The sequence below is a fragment of the Branchiostoma floridae genome, chromosome 14 (assembly GCF_000003815.2).
Source record: "Branchiostoma floridae strain S238N-H82 chromosome 14, Bfl_VNyyK, whole genome shotgun sequence".
NCBI lineage: Eukaryota > Metazoa > Chordata > Leptocardii > Amphioxiformes > Branchiostomatidae > Branchiostoma > Branchiostoma floridae.
In genome coordinates, this window is record NC_049992.1 from 975,335 (window position 1) to 989,933 (window position 14,599).

The 14,599-nt window shown below is 40.7% G+C and overlaps 1 protein-coding gene across 1 annotated transcript in view; it reads right to left on the reverse strand.

Moving 5' to 3' along the window:
• Positions 1-13,622, reverse strand: part of LOC118430806 — a 34,517-nt gene extending 20,895 nt beyond the window's left edge. The window contains exons 1-9 of the mRNA XM_035841830.1: positions 13,360-13,622; positions 11,718-11,766; positions 9,927-10,043; positions 6,696-6,979; positions 6,401-6,501; positions 5,483-5,630; positions 4,779-4,891; positions 1,826-2,173; positions 261-373 (exon numbers count right to left, since the gene is read on the reverse strand). Of these exons, the coding sequence (XP_035697723.1) occupies positions 261-373; positions 1,826-2,173; positions 4,779-4,891; positions 5,483-5,630; positions 6,401-6,501; positions 6,696-6,979; positions 9,927-10,043; positions 11,718-11,766; positions 13,360-13,608 (1,522 nt within the window). The 5' untranslated portion in view covers positions 13,609-13,622. The remainder of the gene's footprint in view (positions 1-260; positions 374-1,825; positions 2,174-4,778; positions 4,892-5,482; positions 5,631-6,400; positions 6,502-6,695; positions 6,980-9,926; positions 10,044-11,717; positions 11,767-13,359) is intronic.
• Positions 13,623-14,599: the final 977 nt, after the last annotated feature.

Sequence of the window (14,599 nt, forward strand, 5' to 3'; positions counted from 1 at the left end):
CCGGCCCAAACTTTGATTATCTCTAGTCTTGTGTAGGAGAAAAACGCATGAGTTATCATTAACGTCGGCACATATGTAATATATATGTGTCTTAAATGATTGGGTTTATTCTATTTATTGGTCTCTTCAACTTTGTAAAATACGTCTTTGCGGTTTTAACACCATTCATTTCAGGAGCTAAGTTGAACACAGATGATCATTGGTAAAAAAACAACTGGCATGCAATTCGTATAGATAAAACAATACACATGTCTTCTTACGGAAGATAATTTCTGCTCCAGGAGAGAAGTAGGATTCCGGTAGTGAGATGAAATCTCGCAGGAAACCCACATTCAGCCGGTCTGGTGTCACGTCGTCCATGAAGATCTCATACCTATATATATATATTCAAAGTTTTTGTTATTTCACACAAAAGGGATATTGTAAGCATTATCATAATCTACAATACTAAACGTCTTAAGCCTTATATAACCAAAGCAATCATCGACGATATAATGACATCTAATATAATAATAATGATAAATCCATGCACGTCGGCTAATGGCAGTGTAAAGTGGTAAAACTGTAGGTGTTGTAGTTTCTAGACGTATACCTAACATTTCTTCATATATTACAGGTGGGGTGACATTTTTACAATAAGAAGCTAAAACTAAAAAAACGATTCAAATAAACATATCCTTCCACGTGGTACATATCATAATTGCAAATTCAGGTTTTAACTAAATCTAGAAGTTCGCATCATGTCAATGTCATCATTCAGTGATATTTTCAAAACTGCCTCGAACTCTCGACGTTGCGTGGCGGCTGAGATATAAGAATGATAATGTCTGTTAGAACTTGTGTTGCCAATAGCAACATCAATGACGTCAAAACGACGTCATAAAATGACGTCATGCATATCTAAAATACCAGTTGGGCTTCGCCATTTTATATTAACGCCTTGAATTTTCCAAAATACATTTTTTTTCAGAGAATACTCGCTAAAGACAATGGAAATAGACTAAAAACGTCCATTGAAACATTTTTTTTTATGAAACAATACCAGGTAGTTACAGATTTTCAGGGATAATAAGGTAGTTATTCTTGATCTGGTCATATGGATTTGGGCTGATGACGACGTCATCAAATTAGTACAATCTATTCGAATTGAATTTTAAAAGATATTCTAGATAACCTAACAAGCGAAATAAGCGATTTTTGTCAAAAATGCATTTCAACAAACGGTTGCCATGGCATCGAGAAAAAAAAGGCAAATATTCCAAGCTTTGTTAAATTGCTGGCAACTAAATTCTAGGAAAACCCACCACATTTTATGGCTCTAGCGTAAGCTATTCTGGCGTTAGGCGACATGAAAGTTGGCGCAGGCCTCAAAATCCCGCGACCACCCCCTCCCCCTTTCTGAATAGGGTTAACGAATTTCAGAGATAAAGAACAAATATGTGTTTTGTTTTTTGTTATAAACCACTGTTGAGATATATTGGCGCTCGCCGCGCTCGCCGTTCGCTCTCTAGATGCTCTCTCTGTGCTCATCACCGTCCTCTGCGCTACCACAGTGACTGTTTTGACCCGGTTCAAAACAGTCGCAAAGGTGATGGCGACCTTGGCGACATTGTTGCCCCAACCGCGCGCTACTCGCGTTTCCATGGTGACCTTGGCGATCCAACCGCGATCTTACCGCGCTTTTACCAATTGGAGGTCGCAGAGAGAGCGATGTGAAAGCGCCGTCCTAGTGTAAAGGGGAATCCCGATGTAAACGGGAGCTACCAAGAATGTTACTAAAATTGCGCTGATATTGAGAATCATGAACAACATAGATCTTTATTACCTGAATATGTCCATCTCCAACATAGCCATGAATGTTTGTGTTTGTTGCTCGCTCAGCTGGGCACGAGCACTGGAGCCGGCAGTGAATCCTGATGATTGGCTGGATGTGCCACTCTGGCTGGATTTGCCCCCTCCTGCCGAGAACACTAACCCAAAAGCCCCGCCCCTTGCTCCGTGTCCAGACGCCTTGTTGATTTCCTCCTGGAACATCGCCTTAGCAGACGTAACGGCTGATTTTTCCGCCAGGTACTGTCGGTACTCTTCTGTTGAGCTGAAGGTGTAGGACTCCACTTTGGTGTCATAGATGCCTTGAACGGTCATGGAGTCGGGAACCTCGTTCTCGCCATATCTGCTCAAGTACAAAAGAAGTAGAGCTAGGGATTTTGCATGTCGATTGCTAATAGAACGTTGTTGTGGAGTGAGTCGAAATTATTGGATTCCAGACAACGGTTACGATGGACAATTCATGGTGATCTTAAACACTTATTTACACTGAATACTCTTTTTCTTCCAGAATAGTTTGCACCAACCAATCACTGGTTATGGTTATGGAATTCATGTCGGCGTAACAGTTCAGGTATTTTACCCAGAACCTACAGGTATTGAGTTCTAGTCTCCAAGCTGGCTACCGACGTTGTACAATAGCATAGACACTTAATCCGAGTTTGTTTACTTTACTCAGGGAAACTGATTGGATGGCACTTTGGCGGTGTCTCTGACCTAAATTTGGCTTGTGTTTTCCTTGACTTGATATTGGAAATGATATGCAAAACATGCAAGTATGACTAAAAGAATCGGTATATTTTTACATTAAGCCCCGGTCACAAAGCGCGTACGATTTCTTGCGATGGCATATTCCGCACAATAGTAAAGCAAAATCAGCCATCGCAACGCATCTGATGATGTTCAAAATTTTTCCAACGTCGCACGATTTTTTACGTGTGTCTCTGCTGAATAGCGGCGCTTCTTTAACCAACAAAATGTGGGCATAGCTGTTGAATACCTTCCTATAATATCTTTAACTGTAAAAATAAATTAAAAGAGACCATAACAACATGAGTATTACAAGCAAAAGTTCAACTCAAACACGAGTACTGGTATGGTTATCTCGGCAGGCTTGCCGGCTCTACGAGTCAGGCTTTTTCGAATATCGTATCACGATACGCTATCAAGAAAAATGCCATCATACAAAAATCATATCGTAAGCATTATATCATATATATTTCCGACTCATAGACATTTCTTTATGTTCGAGTTGTTCCCATGGTTATTACGATTATGGTAAACTGACCCGAGACTGACGAGTGATGAGATTTGATCTAATTATGAACTCACGTGCATGTAGCGATCAATTGTCAACTGTCTGCATCGCCTGTGCGTGATAGGCAGGCTCTTCTACGGACGAGCTGTTCTCTGGTTGCTACTGTGAACAGTTGCGACTGATATAGTTTCCCTTTTCGTCAACATCGACAATATCAGGGAAAACTGAAACTATCACAACATGCTAAAAATTTATGAATCTTTAACCTCATAAGTAGAAAAACATGGCCTTAATAAAGTCTGGTATGGGGGCAATAAAAATCGTACGAGGATGGAGAAACTTTTAACATTGTTAAAAAGCCATTTCAGCTCTAGCTTTTGCCATAGGACGCTCCCCGATTCACTATGATTTACTGCGATTGACGCAGGTACGCTCTTATGACTTCATCGTACGATGCGCTTCGCGCTTTGTGACCACGGCTTTATATATTTAAACTATTAATTGCTTCCGATTCTCCCCCTACTTACGACACACTGCGCTCATAATGTGCATCGCAAGGAATCGCAAAGAATCGTACGCTCTTTGTGACCGGGGCTTTAACTTACAATTTAACAGAAAAGAGTCCAGGAGACAATTACCAGGAAGGATATAAAAATACAACTAGACTCAGAAGTCCTCACACCTTCATGGAAAAGATGGCCTCAATATTCAAATAATCTAAATACAGTGATGTCTGTTTGAACCTTTGTTTATTCATCATCAACTACCTACACGTGTCCAGGTATAAAGTTCCAATAATTTTTCATTAATCATTTTGCCATTATTGTATTAATCAGGCAAATAAGCTCATTTGCATGTTAAGTATCTGTTTGTGTTCCTCCTGTCATGAATTTCATGTGTTACATTTATCGAAGTACAGTTGTGAAAAACAATGGAAATATACAATTTCCTTTTTATGTATCCTAAAAAGGTCATCAGAATATGCATATCAGTGTGTAAATCTTTGCCTAAACTACATACGTGCCTAAAATAATGGAATTTTGTCGTTCCTTTCTTCAGTTGTTGTCTTTGAAACATTTTGACAAAAATGCCAAAGTAGTGACAGAATTAAACGTTAAGGGGCTCAAACATACTTACCTTGTCTTGACGACGAAGGCCATTTGCCCGAAATTTTCAAGACAAATTTTCAATTTTGGGACAAGAGATACATTTTAAAAACTGCTATGATAGAATATTCTTAGTAAAATTGCATATCTCATCTTATTTGGCACAATTTTTACTTCATTTTGTTTATTTTTGTCCTAAAATCATGAAAATACGAATTTTTTTTATTTCTTGAGGTATTCTGTTAAATTATTTGTGTAAACATGCAAGTGCTATTAGTGCCGCCCAAACATGTCACTTCTTTCCGAGCACAAGAAATATCTAACATTCAACTATCATGACCATAGCTAGTTTTGAAAACGAAATATCAAAACCAGAAGTTTTAATGCAGTACCAAGGAAAGTCGCTAGAAAGCTAAAAATCTAATAATTTCTAGTTTTTATCATACCGTAGTGACACCCCAAGCATGAAAGCAATCCATTTAGCCGTTCTTGCGATATTCTATTGACCATCAGATAGGCAGACAAATGGCAGTAAAATTATAACATCCATAAGTAATTTATGGAGATAATTAGTGGACGTTTCTTACGTTTGCAGGTTACTACACGATCTCTGGATGATGCTTTTCTTCCTGGACTCTGCCGAGTAGACGCCTCTCCCGTCAAACCCGACACCAAGGTAGGTCGCACCGTCGATAAGGTTCTAGATATGAGACAGAATTAGGATTTAGAAGAAGATCGCTTTGGGCTCAGTCCCAATAGGTCCTGGATTGAAAACCTGTCATGTCACCGATCTTGTGCCCTTGGGAAAGGCACTTGACACGACAAAAAAAGTATCTAGCTTCGGCTTGGGTCGACCTCTGAGAGGACGTTAAATTGTCAAAGTGTCTTTTTTGTCCTGGCCGGCCATTGGTCCTCCGGTATGAAGTGATGCGGAAATTGTCGTCTGGAGCCTAAAGTCACATATGCGCTGCAATGACCTCCCTCTAGCGGGCGTCTATTTCCGGGCAAGGCAGAAAACGTATTGAGGGCTTGGTGGATGGGTCCCTTCAGGGTCCAGACGTGACCGGAGGACCGCCGTCGGACAGAGAGAGAGAATCCCTGCGCCGAATCATTATATACTGGGAGATCAAAAGGTCAACGTGGGAACTAATAACCGAACAAAATAGATAGAGTAGGCTTCCTTCCAGGTGTGAGTTAGACGTCACTTGTAATCAATATATAGGTAAACATGTTTGTATCACCCACATATCCTAAACAATGGACTTCAATGAATAAGTTATTGTATACTTACAGAGCAACCTGTCCGAGGGATCTTGGCCTGAAAGCAGGGGTCCCCATTCTTATAGCCGGTCCCGAAGCAGCCGTTCATCAGAACTGGTCCTAGTCCGGCTGGGTAGGTGTAGGCTGCTGTCTGTCCAATGGAGCTGCCCCTGTCCTCACTAGTTTGAATATACAAAATCAATCGTAATTAATTAGCAGCTATAAAGTACTGTTACTTGTTGGGAGTTGTTGGTAGTTGTTCTTGTTGCAAAAGTTGCAAATACTACGTATGGCTTACTGATCAAAATGATATGTTCAAACTGATATACGACGTAAATTCCTTCTGGAAAAAAATCTTGTGGTAAAAAGCAGTTTGTAATTTAAAAGAAGAATTTGCAAGACATGATTTATCAATGGCAATACCTAATAAACTGCGAGCACCAACCTGTCATCCTTGTACCTGTACTTATGCCGAATCTCCCAGCCTGGCGGTGCATACATGTTACCCATCGTGTAGTGAATACACCAACCTGTCATCCTTGTACTTGTACTTATGGCGGATCTCCCAGCCTGGTGGTGCATACATGTTACCCATCGTGTAGTGAATACACCAACCTGTCATCCTTGTACTTGTACTTATGGCGGATCTCCCAGCCTGGCGGTGCATACATGTTACCCATCGTGTAGTGAATACACCAACCTGTCATCCTTGTACTTATGGCGGATCTCCCAGCCTGGCGGTGCATACATGTTACCCATCGTGTAGTGAATACACCAACCTGTCATCCTTGTACTTGTACTTATGGCGGATCTCCCAGCCTGGTGGTGCATTTATGTTACCCATCGTGCAGTGAATACACCAACCTGTCATCCTCGTACTTGTACTTATGGCGGATCTCCCAGCCTGGTGGTGCATTTATGTTACCCATCGTGCAGTGAATACACCGACCTGTCATCCTTGTACTTGTACTTATGGCGGATCTCCCAGCCTGGCGGTGCATACATGTTACCCATAGTGGCTCCTGGCTTGGGAACAAGCTGGATGTCGGCCTGATGATTAAAACAAAACATATTAAACATATTAAAATTATTGACTTCACTATCACTTCTAGCCTTTATAATTTAACAAGCATGGTATTATCGTGGCAAGGACTAAAAGAGACATATTACGTGCTTCCAACTGGCTATATTGTAAGAGCTCTAAAGTAGTATCTTGCTGACTTTTTACATAGCTTTCTTCATACCTCCTCCACATGACGGTTAAGACCCGCTGACAGTCCACTTGTGTCCTTTAACAGGTCCTTGTACTCATCGTCAAACTTGTCCATCTGTTTCCCCAGGTAGTCCTGCAGACCGTTCACCACCTTCTCCTGGTGGTTTTCCACTACACCTTCCGCGATCCTGTCACCAAGCTTGCTAACGACTTTCCCTCCTATTTCTCCCACTGCCTTAGCAAGAAAAGCAGGAACAGCCCTTTTGGTCCTTTTAGAGCCGTTGGACGAATTTTTTGTCACTTCATGTTGCGATCCTGCATGTTAAGATTTTATTTAATGATAAGACTGAGTGTATTGAAAGAACATCGATTCGTCTAAACATTTTGCTGCTGGTAACATATACAAAAGATTTCGTAGAGAATTTTTAAAGAAAAATATTCAGATTTCTTACACATTTGCATAATCTATACATGGTAATGATCATGTTTACGTTATTTAGTTAGTATAATTACCGTATGTTAAGGCCACGGCAAATACTTATTTTATGTTTATGGATGGCATCCTCTGGATGACATGGACTGCCAAAATACTGATGACATATGATGACATGAATACTGATAAAACGACAAGACATGGTATCACAGTCAACAAATTATTCATTCCTGTATTCAAGGAGTATACTACTGTGGTATTACTTATCAAGTTAGCAACTTCACCCATGGTCACCTTTATAACTATCAAACCACACTCATGTCTACCTCCCTAGTGCCCCTTCTACAAAATACAATCAATAGGCTACAACACAACGTATTTGCCCAGTTTGCATTTTGGTACTTTCTCGTCATGTTGACCATCCCTGAACAAGAAAGAATTCTGATATCAGGTAAAACACCAATGATCATGCTGATGTCCTCCATAAAAAATACATGTTTTGGCCAATTGATACACCTGCCCTTAATTACATATAAAACATATTGAAGTCTTGTTTGGGAAAAATCTGAAATTATGTAAATGTTTAATAAACTATGCAAATCTGTCTATGATTCTATCAATGTTCATTTCTTTCTTAATCATGGTTTACGCATCTATTTAATACATCGATCACAAATTAGGTTTAATTTGCATAATTAATATCATCATTATTTTCTCTGCCTCAGTTACATATGTCAACTGAGAGTCCAGGATGATCAGGAAAAACAATGAGTGTATAAACAATTCATCATTTATTTATTTATTTATTTCATCTTGAAAACAGATGGGTAGCCCCTACAACAGTGCATAGTTGATTTCCAAGGGGGCCCATTAAACATACATGTAAAATAATAAATACAGGACAAAAAACGTGGTTACAATCAGTCAAACTTTGAACATCCAGGGACAACATACAGTACAGAAAACATAAAGCCGGTGCGTCAAAACATAATCAGTGTCCATACTCATGTCGAAAACGTTCCAAGGTCAATTGATTATGCCAACTATCTTTATTCATATGATTTTTAACTGATTTCAGTTTCCATTTGTGTCCAGCTAGCTGTTATCTATAGTGTGTAGGAAACTGATCTTCCTCTCAGACCATTTATGCAACATCCCAGGAGATAAACAGAAACCACGCTGTCGTGATGCTGAGCTAAGCTAAAGTTGCCCATACATCACTGTGTGATGTGTCAGGCCCGGCACCCATCTCCGTTTCATAGCCAGGTGTGGGATCGGGTGTGCCAAAGCGCCACGGCCGTAGCTGACTACTGATCGACATCTAGACTATACAATTCTATACAAATTTCAGCCGAATTAATAGATAAATGAATAATACCAAGGGGTTTAACATATTATTAAATAGAATGAAACCTCTGCTGCAGTACCGCAGCCAACGACCAGAGGGCTATAAACGCTTTAGAACGGTCGGGGTTATAACACCTACCTACGTACCAAGTTACATCAACAAGTTTTACCAGGCCCAAGTTTACACAACATAAGCATCGATCTAACACCTGCAAACCACAAGAATCAACATCACAGAATGTCCAAGTCAAACAAAATGTGATGTTGCAAGAATTTAAAAAAACTTAACTCCCAGAAAAAAAATGGTTTGTGCTCACAGTGCCATTTATGTCATTACCCACTACAATCTCATGTGTTAATGAAGATTTCCACTGTAAAAGCGCGTGCAGTTATATCTGAGCTAAAACACTCGAAGAATAATAGAAACAGAAATGTAGGACTCGTGCGGGCGGCTATACTGCCACTACTACTCAGGTCTAAGAGGAATTTCTTAAATGTCTTTTGTTACTCATCTACGTACACTTCCCTTAAAGCCATACTGTCCTCCAGAGGAGAGTGTTATTTTCTAAAAGACCACATCTTTATGTACACAAAATCAATTAAATGTGTCAAAATCAATCACAGATGAGCAAATAAATGCACCGTTTATAATCCAGTAACTGAGTATTGCCCCTTCATGCAGACCCATCTGGTGTGATGCATGATGGGAATAATGCCTTAACTATTGGTTCCTATGGGATAATTGCTAAAATTCCAGGTCAACTTACAATAACAATAATAAAATAAATAGAAGATTTAGGTTGCTAAGGATGGGAAATGATGAACAACTATTCACACACATGCTGCAACCATTGTTCTTAAGATTGGACCTCGATTTCCTAACAGCTGAGCTATCCATTTTAACTTAAGGCCCTTTTTCAAGTATGGGTTTCAATAGGATGATTGGCAAAGATCAAAGCCCATTTTTGACCAAAACCAAGTGGGAAATAAAGTTACCAAGGCTACAAGTTGTCAAACAAGTATCCAGAAACACATTGCAAAAGTAATTTTCAAGCCCAACCAAATATTTCTTAACAGCTGCCAATTTGAAGTTTGTCCAGTGGTTGTTCACATTATAATGCGTTACACCTGGCTGTAATTTAATTGGAGGGAACACTCTCCTCTGGCCCATTTTTGACCAAAACCAAGTGGGAAATAAAGTTACCAAGGCTACAAGTTGTCAAACAAGTATCCAGAAACACATTGCAAAAGTAATTTTCAAGCCCAACCAAATATTTCTTAACAGCTGCCAATTTGAAGTTTGTCCAGTGGTTGTTCACATTATAATGCGTTACACCTGGCTGTAATTTAATTGGAGGGAACACTCTCCTCTGATTGGAGGGAACACTCTCCTCTGGAGTACAGTATGGCTTTAAGGTTTTCACTTTTAGTCACTCAGTAGATAGCGGATGTATCTGAAGGAAACGGAAATTTTCTTCTTACCCGGTGGTTTAGATCCCTCCCTTGTGAGAGTCTTTTCATTGCCAATGTCCGCAATTTTTGTCACTCCTCCGTCCTCTTTCGTAGAAAGCACCAGGGCATCGTCAACGGTCTCTCCGCCTGTGGGATAGTATGATGCAAGATAAACTTTCTCTCTCTTTCTCTCTCTCTCTCTCTCTCTCTCTCTATTTATATATATATATTTACGAACTTGTTGTATATATATATATACACTACAACACGTTCGTAAATTTGATTTTGGTCGATTATATATTCAAAAATTGCAAATTGTTCTTTAATTAAAGGGAGAAGATTTGCGTAGAAAATTGTCGAGACATAGATATAGAGGATGATTTTTAGTATGTAGATAGAATGAGTAATAACATAAATAATGTAATACTAATTATGCAAATCAGCAGCTAATTTGCATAATTGATGAGGAAAATTCATAAATCCATGATAACAGCATATAACTCAAGAAGCTGTGTATGGATTTCCATGATATTTGGTATTTGAGTAGCGGTTGCGGAAGGAAGGTTGCGTTTGAAAATAGTTGGCGTAGCATTTTTCGTTAGGACGGTAGCGGGCCGAGTGTGTGCGTCCGTTTGTTTGTGGAATGCATAATTCGAGAGGCATTGAAAGGATCCTGATAATATTTGGTAGGTGGGTAGGGGTTAGGACAACGAAGGTCGATTATGATAGTGGCCCCCTAGCGGCTTCCTAAGGTACTGCAACAAAACTTCCATTTTTGACATCTCGTGTTCTAAACATGCTGTGGTCGTGATTTTTGATTGGCAGATAGCCTAAGTGATGACTTACATAATGTAATACTATTTGTGCAAATGAACACCTAATTTGCATAACTGATGAGGAAAGTTCAGAAATCCACTGAATTCCATGATAGGACTTTCAAACTTGTTTGCATTGTTTTTGGCTGAAAGGTACTTAAGATAATAATCTACATCGAAAGATGCATTTAAATGTAATCAGTGGCCAATTAACGGAAATAAACTTACAGTTATACACGTATCTCATTTTGACCTATATCTATGGACACAGCTGTTTGGCAGATGTTTTACCGTCCGGAGGAGCCTTAGCTTGACAAGCATGAAATTTTGATTGACCAGGGATGCTATCAGGTCATCTGCAGCTGTGTAGAATCAGGTCTTGTTTTGGTAGCATATGTGGGTTTGTGAGGAACACAGTTCATGCAGTCATTTGCTTTTGGGGTAGGTACTATTTAGTAATAAAGAATAAGACCTCAAAGTCTTAAATAAAGGCATGATTATTTGGCGAAGAGATGTGTTCGTCGAACTCTAGTTTAGAATTGATTTTAAAGTTTTGTAATTATATGTCTAGGACATTTGATGCTTCAGAAATATTTTTAACACTGTTTCAACTTTAGAAATATTTCCCTGGTCCTGTAAAACTTTGGAAATATTCATGGTGTGGAATTGGATACTTCTAATGGTTTCTAAATAATGATAACAGCATTCTACCATTATTTACCATTTTCTACCATTTTTTGTAAATGGTTCGGTGGGCTGGGAAGATAGCAATTCACACATCCTTGCAAAGTATGGTTGGGTGCCATGCAGCAATGGCCCACCACAAATGATCCACCAGTGCCCAGTAGTGAAATCTAAAAATATACAGATGTGAGGCTACCCTAGACATAGTGTCCTTCAGAGGGAAACATAAAACTATTTTTAATTGGCATTCGTTAGCTGGCTAGACCTAACAATAGATAGATATAACCAAATACAAACATAGCCGTTATATTACAAGACTCACCTTGTTCAAGACGCTGGAGTCTTGCTGTCAGGTCAGCAATCTTAGCGTCCTGTAACAGATGTGTGAATCATGTTGATTTTACATAATTATATTTGCCGTCTAGCTATAGGCTATTCCCTCAGTTTGCCTCCGGCTAGCTGGAAAGCATTAATATATATCTATGTACGGCTGAATTGACAGCAAAAATGTGTAATAGAAAAACCCAATGTTAGACAAATGTTTTCCCCAGAACATGACTCGCCTGCTGAGCCACTGTTTCTCGGAGCCTGGTCATGTTTGCCTGGAGCTCGTCCAACTGCGGGATGAAAACGGTTCATACATTCAGGTTCTATTCAATAAACACTGTAGTTAATGTTGACACGACTTGAAAAATAAATACTACTGAAGGATTGCACAGCGCTCAATGTACGGTAACTAACACTACTGTCTTATTTCGAAACAGGGGCCCCATTGGGATATATTTGGAAGTGAAAAAGTTTCTATCAAGGAACACAAATTGTGCTCATGACTATTTCTTAAATGTTTTTTTTTCTTCCATTCTGGATTTTTTGTTCCAGAAAGGTACCCGAGCGGGTGCCAGTTTGACAGAAGCATAATGCATCAGTATTCCCCACGCTATGGCTGTGAGGCTAACGGCACATTTCCAAACCGGAGCCCGGCCGGGCTGTTCGTGGAAACGAAAAATAATGCTAACGACTATGCTCTGCTGTGTACATCATGCTATTCGTTCCCGAAAAGCTTTCCGGCTGGGAAATGTGACGTTGGCCTTAGAAAACCAGCTGTTTCAGACCATCCTGGGAGGGCCTCGATAACACCTATGACAGTTGACGTTGTAGACTAAGCAGAAACGTCTTAAACTAAGTAAAAGCTTTTAGTCTGACGTGAAGAGAAGAAATTTATGTTGTTCCAATTTAGGCTTATCGCTAGCAAACCATTCATTCACTGGTAAAATAACAACGGAGTCAGGTAGGCTGTACAGCATTCACAAATCTAAGCCCAAAGCAGATGCAAGGAATCGGTCAATTCTTAGCGTTTGACGTCTGTTTCTACAATGTTGTTCATCAGCCTCTACCAGACTGATTACGCCGGTTGTTTCAGGGAGAATAGTTTGCCAGGGGAGTTTTGCTACCAGAGTCGACGGTTTGGCCGCCCACTCACTAAAACTATGAAGACCTTACCCATGCATTTTCGCATAGACACTTCCTTCATCGTGAATATTTTCGGTATAAATGACGAGCGATGTGCACACCAAGACGGAAAATTGTTCATAAGAGATCAAGCAATACAAAACAAGACTAGTTTTATCATTGCTCATCAAATTGGTTTTGTAATACCCCCCTCACATCAGGCGCTATTCGATCGGAAGACTAGTTTACGAGCTCAAAATGACATTTTCGTGAGTAAGACGCCCGGTGTTTTCACGATCATCTTACGATTTTTAGGGATCGCCGGCAATTTTCAGGAGTCTTACGGAAAAAAATAGCACAAAATAGAAAGCCCGTCAAAAACGCTTAAAACACGCCAAAACAGCCGGAACCGAAGCTTGGGGAGTACTCCCGGCCTCCGTCCGAAGGCAGACGGCTCATCCTCAGACCACAAGTGACCTGCTCAGTACATCACAACAAAATACAGGAAGACTGACCTGACTCGCTCCCTGTGCCGTCAGGGTAGCCGTGTCTCCAGAAGGCTGCTCCGGGAGTTGTCTCTCCTGAGCCTCTCCTGCGTCCTGCTGCTCCGCATTCCGGAGCTGGCTCTCCGCAAAAGGTGTGTGATCCGTCTCTTCGCCCGGGCCTGTTGTCTCTTCGCCCTGGTCTGGGGTTGTCTGCCCGTCCGCTTGCTGTAGCGGCATGAGCGCAGCTAAGACCACAATAATCACTACAGCCACACCCATGGCTGGTTCCTCTAGTGCACAACGACCCAGGACTGCTTCACTTGAAGGAGATGTCGGTCTTTACATCGTTACCAGGCCTTCTGCGATTCGTCAGCCGTACAGGAAAGTTGATGATTAGACGGCTGAGATATTCTTAGCTTATTACTGACGCCGGCGGTTCTGCAAGTGTTTATCCGTGAAAGTCTTCACATGTAGGAACTAAGTCAGCACATACTGACAGGCTAGAAAGCAAGTCTAGCTGCATAGGCAGTTAGATTGTTAAGTGATTAAACACGTGCACGTGCACATGCACCGATGTACACGAACACTAACATGTACGTGATTGCACAAATATTTACAGGCATGAAGTCCAGTGCACATGCAGACGCGCGTGTACACACGCACGAGTGTTCGCGCGCGCGCGCACGCACACACGCACACACAAACGTACACACACACACACACACACACAAAAAAAACGTACACACACTCACACACACACACACACCACACAAACACTATTGTGCAAACTCCTTAACGTCTGAGTGTCTGCATTATCAATCTTCTGCCCCATGTCTGCTCGACAGCGCTATTAGCAGGTTGCTGCGTCAACTATTTTCTGCCCAAAGCTAACATTATGCTGACAGTTCTGTTATCCCTTATCACTTCCCGAAAACCACCATGTGGAAAGAGTGAAAGTTTAGAGTCAACATGTTCGACAAATGACTGGCAGACTGTTACACTCACTGTGGTTCGATTACTGTAAATGCAGAAATGTTCGCGGTGGATTAATGTTCGCGGTGGATTAATGTTCGCGGATTTCGCGGTGACCACTTTACCGCGAAATTAAAACCACCGCGAACATTTTTCTATAGTGGTATTAGACTGCAGTCTATGGTGTTACCGCGAACTTAAATCCACCGCGAAAAGTCCTTTTTCCCGCTACCGCGAAATTAAATCCCCGCGAACTTGAATGCATTTACAGTAAGTGACGTGTTTGTTATTTTAAGCT